Source organism: Lactuca sativa, chromosome 2, assembly GCF_002870075.4.
Source record: "Lactuca sativa cultivar Salinas chromosome 2, Lsat_Salinas_v11, whole genome shotgun sequence".
Taxonomy (NCBI): Eukaryota; Viridiplantae; Streptophyta; class Magnoliopsida; order Asterales; family Asteraceae; genus Lactuca; species Lactuca sativa.
Genome location: NC_056624.2, coordinates 103687637 through 103704355, shown reverse-complemented (window position 1 = coordinate 103704355; position 16719 = coordinate 103687637). Strand labels below are relative to the sequence as shown.

The following is a 16719-nucleotide window of genomic DNA, read 5'->3' as shown; positions in this document are numbered from 1 at the left end:
AAATTACAAAAATGCCTTTATTTTACTATTTTTGATTTAATTATATTATCCATAAGAAAAAAATGACAGAAATATATGCGTTAAATTAGCTTTGTTTTTTTTGGGTAAGAAGGTATACTTTTCAAAGAGTGATTATATATTTGTTTCTTATACAAATTAAATAATCAGCCGTCAATTTATTTAATAAATATATTTTTATATAAAAGCCTTTTTCCAAGTAATAAAAAAAGATTACGAGTCGGACCTTTTTACGATCCATTAACCCATCGTCGCCATCATCTGAAAATTAGTCTGAAGGGTATAATTGTAAATAGGCAACTATAAAAGACAACTTGAGGGCAGAGTCTGTTTCATGCGTTGCCAAAAGGGCGAACGAAATAGAGCAAATTCTGTTATCTATCAACACCAAAATTCAATCTTTTCGCATTCTCTCAATCCTAGATATCCATCGTTTTCTCTGAATCGATATCTTTGCTCTTCGAGAAATTTCGCTTGTTTTTTTGCTTCGGAGGTTTTTTCAAAACGAATTTTCTAGGGGTTTTTTTTTGAGAATTCATCAGCCATGGTTTACGATTCGATCGCCAACGCTTCGATCCTGACTTCGGTTTCTAATCCGAAGGAAATTTGCAAGAAAAAGCGGGTACATTTATTGAATTCTATTCAATTGTTCGATTTTATGATGCGTATCGTTTGATTGATGGATAGTTGCGACAGAAACGTGTTGATATTTTCTTTTTGGGAAAACAGGAAGTTCTTCTTGTTTTTTGTTACGATCTAACCTGTTTTTTTTCAATGTTGAAGGTGAATAGGACCGCCAAATTTAAGCATAGCAAACTTCATGTTCATCGTGAACAGTGACTTTCTCAAGGTGATTTTTCTCGGTTTTTTTGTGTTTGTATGTGAATTTTTGTATCATGTGTATTTGATCTGATATGTATTGTATGTAGATGTATTGCTCTTATGGTTAATCAAAAAAAATCTTATAGGGAAGAACAAGGGGTTTAAGGAAGAAAACAAAGGCAATGTTCGTGCAAAAATGCCAGACATGCATACCCCAAACAAGGGAGATCGATCATTGGTAAAATTAGTGATTAATTCTGGTGGTGAAGAGAACGATGGTTTGATGAATCATTACAGAGATTCCAATAACCTTACTAGTCATACAAGCAGCTTGGGGAGTAACAGATCAGTGACTAATTTCACGAGTAGTAGTAGCCGGAGCAGAAACAGTAGCAGTGGTGGTTGTTATTCAGAAAGTATGACAGAAGAAGATGATGGTGACGATGGATGCCACCATCGAATTGATTATCCCCACTCCTTCTGCTAGAATGTAAGTGGATATTTTAATTGTAATTACATAATTGGCCTTTTTTAGGGTGTTTGTGTATTTTGTATATGGTTGTAACCATTCATGACAATTCTTACACCTTGGAGGTTTTATTATTAGTGGTTACAACAGCTAGTACACGCTTCGATGGCAAGTTTTTGCTTTGTGGTGGAAGAGACATCTTGTGGGTGTATCCATAATGCTCTCTACTTCCTTCAGTTATATCAGCATTGTCTTTACCCTCATGTCAAAGCCTTTATCTCATGCTGCACAAGAGCATTTGTAACTTATTCTACAACACTTTCTTTTTTAAATGTAATTATCTTTTTATACTCTTTATTAGCTGATTATTCTGACATGCATTTTCTTTCGAATTTACAGCCTGCACCGGACAATTTGTGGGAATGTTCACTAACCTTAATGGTGCATGCAACGCTTATGTATCCTAATCAACACAAAGCTTGAGATCACTTCAAAAAGAACAAGTACATCTCATTACTTTCATCAAGGCTATTTTATTCTTTTTTTCCCAACTACTAACTCTTTTTGTTACTATGTATTGAAGGAAATCTCTTTCAATATGCCACTTTGCAATTCAAAGTTAGATTTATGAGTATTCATTTATATAATAGCTTTTTTTATATCTGATATCAGGTGGATATACAAGCACTTGCACATGTTGTTGAGCTTACAAGACAAGGGGCAGTTGACAGCTTAAAATTTGCAAAGGGTGATCTATTCCAAGCATTTCAAGTAAGCTTACATTATAATGGTCAATTAGAATTGCTACTCATTCAGTCATTCTGTGAAATGACATTTTTAACCCTGGTTGTTAACATAATGAAGTGTGTCGGATGAGATTAGATATCACCATGCTTGATGAACTTATTCATGAGTATTGTGTGTATAGGGGCATTGTCAGCTCTGGTGCTCCAAACCCTTCATGTAAGTAGATAAGACTCTGTTTGGTATGATGGAAATCATGGAATGGAATCACAATTAAATGGAATGGAATTGGATCAATTAATTTTTTTTTGCTTAGGTGAAGGAATGAAGATAAGACATGAACCATCGGAATCGGAATCCACTTTATCTGTTGAAGCCAGAAGTGGATCCAATAAGCTTGTTGATGCTGACATGGATTCACCTGGCACTGAAGAACGATACCTATGTGGCACAATGAGCGACAACCATGAAGACTGTAGTACAAGTGGCAACAAGTGAGCAACAACCATGTTTTTTTAATGCATTTAGCTTATGAACTTTTAGGTTAAATACAAGGATGTAAGGAGAGTCAAACAACTTCCAATTCCTATTACAATATTGAAATAAAGGATGTGTATCTTACTCCCTGGATACTTAGTTGTAATTAAGTTGAATGGAAATGCCATATGTAGGTGGTTACAGTCATGAAATACACTAGTTCTAGTAATGTTTTGTAAAGAAAATATGAGCAAGTTTCAAGATAATAGAACACATTTATTGGAAGCTAATATGAGGTTTGATTGATTGTATTGGGTTTAGTTATTGTAATTTTATTCAAACATTATCACTGAAATAATTAAGTATTTTTTTAATTTATAGCAATTACATCAACATTGTAAGTATCGTCTTTTCTTGTATTTTTCTGATTAGTGACCACTTTTTTTGGTCTCTAACAGTAAATATTTAGTGACCACCGTTTGGTCACTATGGTCATTAATATGGTAATGAAAACCAGTGACATTTTTGTGGTCATTAAAAGTCGTCACTAAATGAATAAAACAGTGACAACTTTCTTCAATTAGTGACAATATTTAGTGACGAAACGGGTCGTCACAAATTTAGTGATGAGTATATTTTAGTCACTATTTAGTGACCATATTCAATTTTGGTCACAAAATCGATTTTGTGACGGACCTATAGTGACGAAAAGTGACGACTGTAATTTTCGTCACTAAATCATTTTGTGACGAATCGTTCTACTGTTACTGACCATTTCGTTTTCGTCACTAATTGGCATTTTTTTTGTAATGTCCACCCCCTCTGGTGCGAGAAAACCAAATGTATCGAATGCAAAAGTTACAAACACATGTTGATTTTTTATACATGCATTCTCGTGTTTTACCACTTTGCACGTAACGGCTTTCAAAGCGGCATGCCCAGCTGTGAAACTCCCGCTCCCCAAACCAACGAAAGGAGAGACCCCAGTAAGATCTACGCACCCATGTTTCCCTTCTATCCATCCAAAGACCAAAATGTCAGCCGATCTAAGTGTGGATCTTCCATCCTGCGGGTCCGTCAAAAAATTCACTGACGCTTCTTTTAATTGATTTGTAAATAACTAAAATTATTAGTTAAACAATATGATATATTTGTTGATGTGTCGCCGGTGCACTTTTGAAACAATCTTAACATTATATTCGTCTGAATTTTAATTCTAAAAGCCGATCGAGTCAATTAAAAAAAGCAATATCATTGCACCATTATAGATAATCTGAAAAGTTTATACACCTTGGATGGTAGTCAACATCTTATGCAACGTGGCCACCATCATGTAACTATTTTTTTTTAAGGGCAAGTGGACAAACATAAGAGACTACATAAGAGACTAGAAAAGTCTCTTATGTAATGTGTCCGCCATCATGTGAAATTCTTTTTTTTTTTTTTTTTAATGGCAAGCTCACAAACATAAGAGGCTAGAAAGTACAAAGAAAGAAAGGGGAAGAAACAAAACCAACAGAAAACAAACATAAGACTAGAAAAGTCTAGATAGAATATATAGCATTCAAGGATGGGTCCCAGCTTAAGGATTCCCCTTTTGGATTACTTGCATTGATCCATAAATATGACAAAGTTTGTTCTTCGTTTGAGCTTGAGGACTGAACCTTGAGGTTTCCGAAATTCCATTCTACCCATATAAATACCAGCAGATTATCGCCTCCAAAGTGGACCATCATGTTAACTTCATTTTTAGTTTAGATGCTAATCAACAATAATAAATAATAATCACTTAAACCTACTTTAATCCTTCAGCCGAGAGATTTTAACAGTAAAATGATTAACATAATTAAACCAAAAACTCAAGTTATAATTTTCCCCCAGATTTAATTTTCCAATTTAGAACCTCTCTAGCTATGAAACATTGTTGAATGTATGTCTTTGATTGCAACTTTGGAGTAATGAAATTCGTTTGCAAACTCAACGTAAATCAAATAAAAATCAGAACTTTCTTAACTATGCTTACAATCTCAATAATTTTCTAATTGATTAACAAGACTCAGTAATGTGTACATCTTGAGTGCTAAATTCAATTGTAATAAAAGAGAATATTAGGATTAAGCCTCAACCTGAATTGGTCGTGTTTCATGCTGCTTACGCATCATCAAATCGTGCCTATTCTGATCATACGCCGGATTTGATGTCAAGATTCGTAGACCAGAATCCTCACTGATCTCCAGAACCTCAGGCAACCCGTCAATACACCCCTTAGACATACCAACATCAATCCTTATCGCTTTGTTATTGCAAGATGCGTTTATACCACCCTTCTGAATAGTATGACCCATGATCATCCTCCTTGCACCCGGAATAGTCGCAAGAACATGTTCCAGCATACTACAATCGCAATCTTCAGCCACTTCGTTAGAAAATTTTCTTAGCCAAACAACTGAGCTTCGGGACATGACTAAATCCGAAGATACAGTCTCTTTCAATCCAGTAATCCAATCCCTCACCTCTTCGTTAATCCGTTCCAATCCATAAGCAACATGGTGAGGTAAGATCCCTCCATGAACAAACACGGACTCCCCAACAACAAGCACAGTCATGTTTTTAGACAAAAACCTACTTGCTATAGGACCCTGAGGTCTCAATGCAGCAATCCTTGCTCTAAACCCGTTTACGTATTCTTGTTTAACGCCAGGGAAACTTGTAGGTATCCCATCGTATATATCTTTAGGTTTCTCTAGTCCATCGCATAATCGCTTCATGTTGTTGCCTATAGTAAACCAATCAGCCCAATTTTGAAATTCATCAAGCCCAGATGGATCAGTACACCAAAAATCACCATAAACATTCATGATTTCGTGATTGCCGTTCATAGTGATGACATTACCGCCGACCTTCGCAGCCTGTCGTTTTAGTTTCTCGAGGAAGTAAAGGATTTTGAGTTCTTGTCCACCACGATCGAGGACATCTCCGACTTGTACAAGAGTGGAGGAGCCACCGGACCACTGGTCTTGGGAGTCGATGAGACCAGCAAGACGGAGGGCTTGTTTGGATTTGCGAAGGTCGCCATGAAGATCACCTATGGCTATTAGACGATTAGGGGAAGGGTAGGAGGTTTGAAAAACGGGAGGAGATGGTGGGTCGGGAAGGAAGATCTCGCTGACCGAAAAGTCGACGAAAGTGTCGACAAATGATGAATAGAGATTGGGCAGGTTTTTGCAGGTGTTGTCTGCATCCATTGTTTCTTGTTATGAAGAAAGGAAGAAGAACTGGGTGTAGTGGAGTTGTTTTTGTATGTGTCGGGCATTTGTTTATCGATCTCCAATATTGACTGTAAAGTCACGAACTTTCTCCGAAGGTAGCCATATATTATTATAATGAAATTCAGGAAATTGTGATCAGACCATTCGGTATCACAGAGGTTTCCGTGTTCCAAGGGCGGATCTAGAATTTCAAAATCGCACTCTATGTCAAAGAAACAATTTCAAAGGGGGGAAATATATATACCTATGTAAAAAAATGGGAAAAATACATATATCTATATAAAAAAAATTTAAACCATTGCGGGCATGGACCCCTTTACTCCCTTCTTAAATCTGCCTTGCAGCGGTCTATGCGGCAACGGACCACGGCTACGAACACCACCCAGGTCTTTCGTTTTGGCTCGTGATCGTTGTCCAATATGGTGCAGACAACGACAGATCACGACTAGTGAAAACTCTTTGCTTTGACATGATGGTTGACCATTGTAATAGCTAATTTTGATTTTTCATTTTTTCATTTAATTTTTACCGATATAAATATTACTAAAAACCGTCTAATTTTTCATACAATTATTCTCTCTTTATTCACATTAACACATTTGTATTGTTCTTAAATTCAAAAACTGAGGACCCCCAAAATAATGAATTTGTTAGAAGAGGAAGAAGAGAAGTTAACAGAAACATGATTTAGGTTTCGGAAGAAGAAGATGCTCAAATGTCTAGTTCTTTTGGGGAAAAGTTCGAAGCGTTTCCTATGATTTAATGGGTTGTGTAAATCAAAATGTTGATGAAGTATGTTCGAAATGATGCGATATGAAGGTAAAATGTTGCGAATTCAATGGAATTTACAACTTTATTATAAACAATCTACACAAAAACGATATCGATCCAGTTAATGTGGTCATGGATCAATATGAAAACACAAAACAAAAACATTTTCCACATCTCAATGTTTGGCAAAATTTGAAGAATTCCTCAAAATAGAATAACATTGTTTAAAAAAAATAGGATTACGGGTAGTTGTATTTGTTTATATTTTTTTAATGTGTTCTTTATTTTTATTTTAAATTGTCGTTTTTGTTAAATTAATGTAATGTCTTTTTTTGTTGAATGAAAAACTAGTTTTAAAAAAAATCTATGTTATTATTGTATTTTTGAATTAAATTATAGAAAAAATATGTGGAGTAGCATGTTAGTGATAGGTACCCCATGGGTTTATTGACGGGATGCGGTGATGCGGTGGCACACGCCATTATAATGGTGTAGAGGATATACCAGATGACTTTATATTAACTTGTGAGGGTGTGGAGGATATAAATTGCAGGGATGAACAAGGTGAGATATACCATTAACTTCATTGATATTAGCTAAATATAAACACCGTCATCTATCATGTACCAAATAAAAATCTATTCAATGTTGAGGTACCACTAGGGAAGGGAAAGAATCATACAAATGGTATCATCTATATCAAAGTTTTCGTTTCGAACTAAGTATTCGATATGGAAATGTTTACAATATTTTTATTAAGTCTCTTACTTGTTATAAAAATTTCGAATGGCTTTATCCTGGCATAGTTATAGAGAGAAACTGATTAAAGGGATTGTGAAACTAACTCCAGGGGTAGTTATGAGCACTACAGATTGAATTAATAAATGTTAAAGAGAGGTTCTTTAAATAAAATCCCCCTTTTATTTTATTTGAGCTTGTGTTTATCCAATATGTGAGGTGTTAGGTGGTTTATGTTCGTATTACTAACATCAATTAATGGATGGATATGGAAATGTTGATCTATGTAATAAGATTCCCATGATGAGTCCTCCTAACTTCTTCACAATAATATGGAAAATCTAAAGAATGGTACAAAGGACTGTAGCTTCAAAAAAGAAAAGCGGACTCGAAGTTGGAGGTCTAAAGGTACAAAACATAGCCCTTTTAACTAAATGGTGGTGTAGATTAAAGCTAGAGAAAGACAACCTCTAGAAATAATGAATAAATATCATAGATAATCTAAGGAGGAAACCGGTAACTTACATCACAAAAAATCAATCTCGAGGGCCTGGTGCAACATTCAAAAAGCCATTACAAGCCTTTCAAAATCTCACATTGATTTTAATATGATGTTTTCTCAAATCCCTCATTCCAACGTGGACATTTTGTTTTGGAAGGACATTTGGTATGGAAGAACAACACTCTAAGAGAGATTACCAAGACTATATGAGTTAGAAAAGAAAAAATGGTGCTTTGTCAATGAAAGAATCAACAACTCAACATTCTTCTAGCAAAGGAGGTTTCAATTAAACTGCTCAAAGGATGAAAGGATATTCTTCAGTTTTCAAATCTATGCTCCTTAATCACAAGTATGCCAAGTACGAATTCAGTAGGGGTTTTCGCTTTAATCCCAATCCTGATTGCATATATAAAGTTAATAGAATGAGGATGATAATAGACTCAAAGTCGGGAATTCCTGGTGGACCTCTAATTTAATGGAATAAAGGAATACCCTTAAATGTGAGGTGTTTCATCTGGGGGTTGTGCAGAATTGTCACACCCCCAAACCAGAACGGCGGAAACGTTCGAGGGCAGATGACGTCATATTCAGTATCATAATAGTTCTTAGTAAGGAAAGTACACACCACTATATATATATATATATATATATATATATATATATATATATATATATATATATATATATAAGTTTCAAAATGTTTACATAATTGTATTTGTTACATGTTCAAAAGATAAATACATAAAGATCTTTCAAAAGAAGTAATTAACGTCAGAGCGTTAATCCCCAAAAGTTGGTTTCCAAACCTGCTTAGCGGTTCCCTGAGAATACAAGTTATTTCAAAGAAAAAGTGTCAACAATTAAGTTGGTGAGTTCATAAGCGGTTTTGAGAAAATATATACCATTCCAAAGTTCGTGCGTTTTCCAAGAAAATCCCTTATTTCCTTATAAAAGTATAAAAGACGTATAAATGTTCGTGTTATGAAATTTAAATAGTTGTACTAGGAAAATCCCTTATTTTCCTATTAGTTGATTGTTTTGGATACATGAAAATCCCTTATTTCCTTATAAAAGTATAAAATGCATATGAATGTTCGTGTTGTGAATTATAAATAGTTGTACCAGGAAAATCCCTTATTTTCTTATTAGTTGATTGTTTTAGATACAGGAAAATCCCTTATTTTCCTAAAGTAATAGGCAGTCTCTAATGTCCAAGACCGAAAATCGCAAGCAACTGAAATGCATAAAGGATTGAGGCGAAGTTTTATATAATAAAACTATAAGAAGATCGCACTCGTTCATAAAAGCAGAATACTATAATAGTTGTCTATTCGGTGAGTTTTTATAACCATACTAAACATAATATGCCTGTGGCGACGGTCTTCAGGCGCCGAAACGTTTATGACAAACTGTCACCCAAGGGACTGTAGCTAACAGTCAGGGCACGAGATCATGACTTCCCGTATAGATCTATACACATTTGACACGCTCTCCCACGGGAGACTCTGGTTATAATGGACAGGACTTTAAGTTGTACCTTTTAACAAAAAGGTAGCATTGAAGATATAATCGTCTCACGGATTCTCAACTAAGTCTGTATTAAATTGATAGTTTTGTATGCAATGTTTATCCTCTTTCACAATGTTAGACAAAGTATAAATCATAAGTTCTTTGAATGCATAAAATGGTTTAACAAAGATGGTTACCCTTGATATGATGTAGTATGTAAACATATAAATAAAACATATTTCTATTTATAAAACATATTGTACCCCAAGAGGGTAAAGTTGTGTTATGAGGTGTTTTGCATGATAACAACTTCATATGATAGTTAAAACAACAGTAAGAAAGGTATAGGAAAAGATCGATGTTTCACACGATTTTAACCGTGTATTTACTTGTATCCCCCCCCCCCTTAAAAGTGTTTAAAAGCAGTTAAAAACTTATTTAAAGTGTGTTTGTAGGGGTATGAACTCACTTGATCGAAGTGGTAGCTTGAAGATGTTAAGACAAAGAATCGAGCAGAACTTCGACTTAGAGAAAGCTGAATTCTCGGGATTCTCGGGAATCTCGGGAGTATAGAACTTCCTTCAGAGCTTGAGTATAAAACCTGGAGCTTCACGCGGGCAGTACTCCGACTGGAGAGAAGCAGTGTCTCGGGAACTTCGGGGTGTTGGGCCTTGTGTCGTCTTCCAGGAGTGTTACCGGGGCTTCGGGGTGTTTTAGAAAGGCTTAATAGTGTGTAGAAGTAGGAGAGAGGATGCGGTTGAATAACCAAACTTGGAAGGCTTAGATTTCTTTATATATTCACAATTTTGACTCTCACCTTGTTGCATAACTCTCGTCATGAGTTTGGTCCCGATTTGCTCATGGCATGCGTCACTCGTCAACTTGCTCTGGAAGGGTCAGTCTGGCAGCTCACCTCGTGATTTTTTTTTGTTCGCCTCGTGAGTCACCTGACAGCATGGGGTTTCGTGACTCGAACTTCATAAATTCATATCTCCTGCATACGAGCTCCGTTTTTATGTTCTTTATATTCACGCGTAGGTGAGAATATACTCTACAACTCTCGTTTAGACTTCATCGGCTAATTTTGAATTTATTTTTATTTATATATTTTTAATAGGCCGGGACACGAAAAGTCCATTAAAAATCCATAACTTCTTCATCCGATGTCCGCTTTCGTCAGACTTTTTACCATTGTGCTACTATTGACGAGATCTTCGATTCTCGTTTAGATTGTTTCAGCCAAAAATCACTCGACCTCTATTTCGAGTTTTTAGCTGTCTACCGCTATATTAGAAACTTCGAAAAATCATAACTTCCTCATACGAAGTCAGATTTGGGCGTTCTTTTTATGTATGTTCACGGTTTAATGATATCTATGACTTTAATTTAGATACCTAAGGCTAAAAAGTATTTTATCGGGATTTCGTATTTTACACTTAACAATGTTTTACCGGTATTGCCGCGGATCTTCGATTGGTCATAACTTCTTTGTTATAACTTGGATTTTTGAGTTCCTTATATTTTTGGAGACCTCGTTACGATATATACCACTTGGTATATCCCAATTATTGTTTTATAAAAGTTAAATTTTGACCCTAATTTTGGTGGTTTTACAAGAATAGATTACCAGTGGAAAGAAACTTGGAGCCCAGAGGTATTTCAATACACAACGGCTTATGCCCTTTATGTGGGGCTGAAGTGGAATTAGAAGACCACCTTTTGATCCGGTGCAATATTTCATAGGAGACTTGTGACTAGGTGTTTAAGTGGTTTGGTATCTCAAGTAAACAATTCTCAATGGTGGTGAAATTCATTGATTTTAGGGTGACATATGGACATTTTCCAAGGAGAATGAGTACTCTTAATATCATTTTTGGGTTTTCACCATAAATGGATAAGGTGGGTTAATGTTTGTTTGGTTTTTTCTTGTGCTTTAATTCTTGTTAACGGTAGCCCTAGTAAGGAGTTTTCTCTCAAATGAGGTTTTAGACTAGGTAGTCCGATATCCCTGTTTTTATTTATTCTTGTGATGGAGGGTCTGGACGTAGCTTTTGATGATGTTGTGTATCATGATATCTTTAGAGGCTTGGAGGTTGGAGATTCTGAGTTTAAGATCTCTCATCTTTTCTATGCTTATGACACTCTTTTCTTGGGAGAATGGGATAAAGGTGATACTGAGATTTTGATTATTATTCTAAATTTTTTTTTCTTGATTCCGGGTTTGCAATTAAATCTTCAAAAATCAAACATATATGGGATAGGTGTTGATTTCTATAATATTGAAGATATGGTTATTGATACTATTTTTTTAACTTCTTCTATACCCTTCTTGTATTTAGGTCTTCCCATGGTGAATATAGGACATGTCGACAGTTGGAAACCGATGGTTCAAAATTTTGACACGCGATTGGCGAGCTGGAAAGTTAATCTTCTTTCGGCAGGAGGGAGATTAACTTTAACTAGGTATGTTCTTGGAAGTTTGAGTATTTATTTCTTTTCGGTTTTTAAGGTTCCTATGTAACACCCAATTTATTAAATAAGTAAATAGACAAGGTATCGAACGAATAGTAGCCATAAATCAATAATTATATAGCAAGGTGTTGGTTTCAAGGAGCTAACTGTCACAATTTTAGAAGTCGGGGGATAAACGTGTAAGTTTCGGATTGGTTTCGTAAATATTTATTAAGGCAGTGACTACTTGGTAAATTATTAGGACTTAATTTGAAGAGACTTTGGAGGCTAAGGGGCTGCTTGGTAAAATTTCAGACTTGATTTGTAAAGGATTTCAGAAGGCAGGGTTTAAATGGTAAGTTATGGATTCGTTTTGAAAGAAAATGGAGAAGGAGGGGCTAATGTTGTCATTATGGGGTGATGTTTCATGGAGACCGGGTATATAACCCTCCCGACACCCTAACCTTAATATGAATCACCATCCGCCACCCTTTACCTCCAAGCTTCCGGCCGCCACCTTCTAGCCTCACCGGAACCGATGATCGCCACCACTCCCTTGGACCGGTTGAGCTGCAGCACACTTCTCAGTTAGCAAAGTCACCCCCACTCTATCTTCCTTCCTTCGACATCCGGCTGCCGCCATGCATATTCTTCTAATCAGACGAGGCCGTCGCCTGCTGACTCGCTAACAAGTGCTACTCGCGACCCGGTTGTCGGAGACGTAGGTGGAACCGAAATAATTACCAAGCCCAACAAATGAAACTGTGAGCACTACAGCTTCTCCATCAAAATGTTGTCGTTCTCCTTCTGTTCATCGTCGATTCGTTGGCGCTGTGTCTCAGCTCTGGTGGCGCCGCCACCACCCGTTTCTGTTAAAGACAAGTCTTCAGTGGTTCGTGTGTATTCATCTCGTGTACGTTGACGTGTTTGATGGGCAATGGACCAAAAGAAACCACCACCACCACCGTGAGGTGGTGGCTGTCATCACAAAACATCCGATACTGCTGCCATTACGGATAATGTTGTTGTCGCTGTCGCCAAATGCCACCAAGAGGGTGGATGTGTTCATGTTCCGGGCAAAACAAGTGTGTGGGCGTATTTTCTGCTCTAGCATATGTTGTGTGTGCGGTTTGTTTAGCCGGAAAACTGAGAACAGCCACCACCACCACCACTGTGAGGTGGTGGCTGCCACCATCTACCACTGTCGGCCACCACAAGGGTAGCTGTGTGTGTGTGTTTATCTTAGTATGTGTGACAACCCGGAATTTATTCCGTCACTGTAGCCCAATTCCGTCAATGAAATTTATTTTTATTGAAATTTTTCGTTAATTTTTGGGTTAGGCAAATCAATTAAGACCTTTATTATGACTTCATAAGTGTTGAAACGAAATAAAAACACGTGAAACACCCTCGATATCCCTTGAAAAGTTTTTAGTTACAACCAAGTCGGATTACGACCATTTAATCGAGTACGACCATAAGCTCCGTTTAACGTCGGTATTGGGTAGATCCCCACCTGTCCATAAACTCAAACCCTATATAAGGGTTGAGTGGTCACCATTTGAAGCTTTTTCATACTCCTTAAGCTCTCTCTCTCTACTCTCTTTACAACTCGATTTTTGATCGAAAAACGCCCCATTCAAGCTCCAAAATCATAAGTAATCCTTCCTAGCTTTTTGTTTAGCTTGGTATGCATGCAAATTCGTGATTGAATCATCCAAAAGCCTCAAAATCATGTGTTTACGGTTGAGGAACACCTCCAAAACCATAAACACCCATAAGTGGGTTTTAAAGCCCCAAAACCCCTCTAAAACCCTTCTAGTGCTTAGCTATGACTTAGGGACTTGCATGAATGAGATTAGAACAACAAAAACATGTCATAAAGGGAGTAAACATGAGTTTACGGCCCATGAACATTCATGGACCGTAAACACCTTTTCATGGTGTTAAAATGCCCTTAAACACCTCCTATAGCTTGGATTAATGTCTAGAACCTTGTATCCCTTCATTTGAAACCCAAAATAATGCAAGAATGGGCCAAGCATGAGTTTACAGCCGTAAAATTGTGTGTTTATGGCAGTAAACTCACGAAGGGTCATTCATAAGCCGTAAACCTAATTTCCAAGGTCATTTCAAGTCCCGATCACTTCCTAAGCCCTTGAATCAACCCTGGTAACCTTCCCTTGTGCAATATAAGACATTGAACACCCAAAAAAATGCCACCCATGAGTTTACGGCCGTAAACTCATGGGGGATATGGTCTTTGGGCTGTAAACACCCCTAAGGGCTTACTCTTGAAGAGTAAACTCCTTATCGAGGCCATACACTCCTTAGATGCAACCCATATCATTCCTAACACTTGAAATAAAGTGTTTCCGCGTATTTGAGTGTATTTACATGCTTAATTAGTGGTTCAATGTCTAATTAGATACAATTATGTATCACTTCATGTCACATAGGACCCTTGCGTGTGTTCAAGCCCTAAATTGACACCTAGAGTCCTACCCGGCACATCCTCATCTGGTGAGTTCATACCCTTACCTTTTTCCGAGTTTTCATGTTTTCAGGGGGGAATACAAGCAAAAGTACAAGGGAAATTGTACTCAAAACTTATTATTCGTATGAAATGTTTACATGTTTAGCATGCTTTTAACACAGGAAACCGTTTTTACCAACCGACTATGAAAATAACTGTTGATTTAGTTTTCAAAACTAAAACAAGGAAATTTGTGAAACTTATTATAATATTTTATATTTTATATTTTATATTTTACAAAGGATTCATGCCAATCATAAAACTGGATTGTCCATATTATTACTTGTAAATTCGTTATTCTTAAGATTGGAGACTGTCCTTAGTAACACTTCCCCGGATTTGAGAGTGTATGACTAACCCTGTAACCAGAATCTCTCGGAGGGAGAACGTGACTTGCGTGTATTGATCTATACGGGGTTGACTACCCCGCACCTTGCTGCTAGCTACAGTGGGACCTGCAGGTCTATGAGTAACAAAGTCATAAAATGATATTGGCCCCTGTTACGAGCCATATAGTTTATTGTATGGTTATAGAACTCGCAACTTAGATAAAGGAGATTTACTTTTAGTAATAATGAACCTAGTAAACCAACCTCAAAGTAATAACTGTTTTGATTACTAGAGGGTATCAGTAATACCCTTAGGTATTAGTTCACAACCTACTGATTAGTTTTATATACGTGTTAAAACTAATGTACTTTTCAAGGATAACCAAAGTTTCAGGGAAACTTGACTTAATGATACAAGTATGGTAGATACTTGTACACTTCATTCCAGATCGATAACCAACCACCAACATTTAAGGAAAATAAGGGGTTTTCCTGGGATAACATAGCTTTTCATAAACAGGTTGTTTAACATATGGATAACCAAACTTCTTTTATAAGAAAATATGGGATTTTCTTGGGAAACAACTTTTCGTAAAATTAAAGGAACATTTTCTTTCACCAGAAACAAACCGCATATGAACTCACCAGCTTTATGCTGATATTTTAAAACTACTTGTATTCTCAGGTTCTCGTTAGACAGGTATCCCGCATTCTTTTGCAGAAGATGGAGCGTATAGAAGTCTCGTCTTTACTTTTGTTGATACTGATGTGTATATAAAACACATATTAATTTGCTTTCAAACAAATGTAAATATTCCTATGTAATGTAATGGTTGTGTTTACTATGCTTGCTATGTACATTGGTTGTGATACTTTACATGACGTCCTCCGCTCCGGAACGTTTCCGCCATCGGTTTCGGGGTGTGACAGTATGTGTGTGTTTATTTCGAGTTATTGCAATGTAAAAATTGTAATTAGTGGCTAATATAATCTGGAAACTCATAACCACCACCGTAGGGTGTTGGTTGTCGCCTTTCCGTCACCACCAGCCGCCATTTTGGGTGGCAGTGTGCTTTTACTTGTCTTTAGCTTTATTTTGGATGCTTGGACATAATAAGACTAGACCCATAACCACCACCATGAGGTGGTGGCCGCCGCTGTGAGCCGCCATTGACCACCACTACCCGGGATGGTAGTGGGTGGTGCCCGACTTAGGAAAACCCTAATTTTCCTCATGAAACCCTAATGGGCCTATGGAATTAGCTTTTAGGCCTAATTGGATTGTGATGGGTTGGAAACCCTAATTAGGATTTAGAAAACCCTAATTTTGGATATATGGGTTTTGGATTGTTGGGATCCGCATTTTGGACAATCGGATGTATTAAGCCCTACCACGCCATATGATTTATCTAGTAGAGTGATGGACTTAATGGATTAAGTCATTAATGGTTTAAGTAAGAAACACTTAACCCTAATCGTCATTTTATGTGAAAACCCTAATCTTGCTTGTCCTTAACTTGGGCCTTTCTATTGGGTTTTGGTGATTAGGCTAATAATGGGCCATCCAAGAATAATCATATGGACTAGAATAATTGGATGGGCTTTAGGGTAAGGCACATGTGAGGGGTTTGGGCCTAATTTGGAAAATTGGGGCATAGATGGGCCATAATTGGGCCTTGATGATCATGAGATATTGGACCATCAAAATGCTAAGTATTGGATCAAGAATAAATGGTTGGGCCTTAAGGTGAACCATGTAGATGTTTGGGCCAAATTTGGAAAATCGGGCCATATGTTGGGCCTTGGTTGATTATTAGACTTTTGGGCCTTTGGATTGGGCCTTGGCCTTGAAGCAAGCTAAGTTAGGGGTGAAGTAGTCTTTTACCCCAAGCATGGACTTATGGATATGTGTTGGGACCCAATTATTAATTGGGTGTTATTTTGATATTGAAAAATTCGGGAATCTGTCATCCAGCAGCTAGGGTTTTGTCCGCAGGACTTTAGTAGTGTGAGGTGAGTTTTCCTCCAGTAGAAACAGGTCGAAGGCACCAATACCAGCTCGTTTATGTATGTTAGCATATACC

General features: G+C 36.9%; 1 protein-coding gene and 1 long non-coding RNA gene across 7 annotated transcripts; one reads left to right on the top strand and one right to left on the bottom strand.

Moving 5' to 3' along the window:
- Window positions 1-349: 349 nt before the first annotated feature.
- On the top strand, window positions 350-2850 carry LOC122196459 (uncharacterized). 3 transcript variants are annotated; one of them, XR_006188047.2, is made up of 8 exons: window positions 350-640; window positions 802-868; window positions 987-1330; window positions 1448-1609; window positions 1709-1812; window positions 1982-2080; window positions 2238-2272; window positions 2370-2850. It is a non-coding gene; the product is annotated as an uncharacterized LOC122196459 (long non-coding RNA). The 3 variants fall into 3 exon arrangements; XR_006188048.2 differs by having other exon boundaries at window positions 987-1609; window positions 2174-2272; XR_006188049.2 differs by having other exon boundaries at window positions 948-1609; window positions 1982-2272.
- A 942-nt stretch (window positions 2851-3792) lies between these two features.
- On the bottom strand, window positions 3793-5942 carry LOC111886321 (shewanella-like protein phosphatase 2). 4 transcript variants are annotated; one of them, XM_042899140.2, is made up of 2 exons: window positions 4657-5942; window positions 3793-4217 (listed from the first exon to the last, which is right to left on the bottom strand). In XM_042899140.2, exons 1-2 carry the CDS (start codon window positions 5773-5775, stop codon window positions 4113-4115), a joined length of 1224 nt encoding a protein of 407 aa, XP_042755074.1. In that variant the 5' UTR covers window positions 5776-5942; the 3' UTR covers window positions 3793-4112. The 4 variants fall into 4 exon arrangements, with proteins under 4 accessions (XP_042755074.1, XP_023738327.1, XP_023738326.1 ...); XM_023882559.3 differs by having other exon boundaries at window positions 4148-4271; window positions 4657-5930; XM_023882558.3 differs by having other exon boundaries at window positions 4154-4291; window positions 4657-5930.
- Between the last annotated feature and the right edge of the window lie 10777 nt (window positions 5943-16719).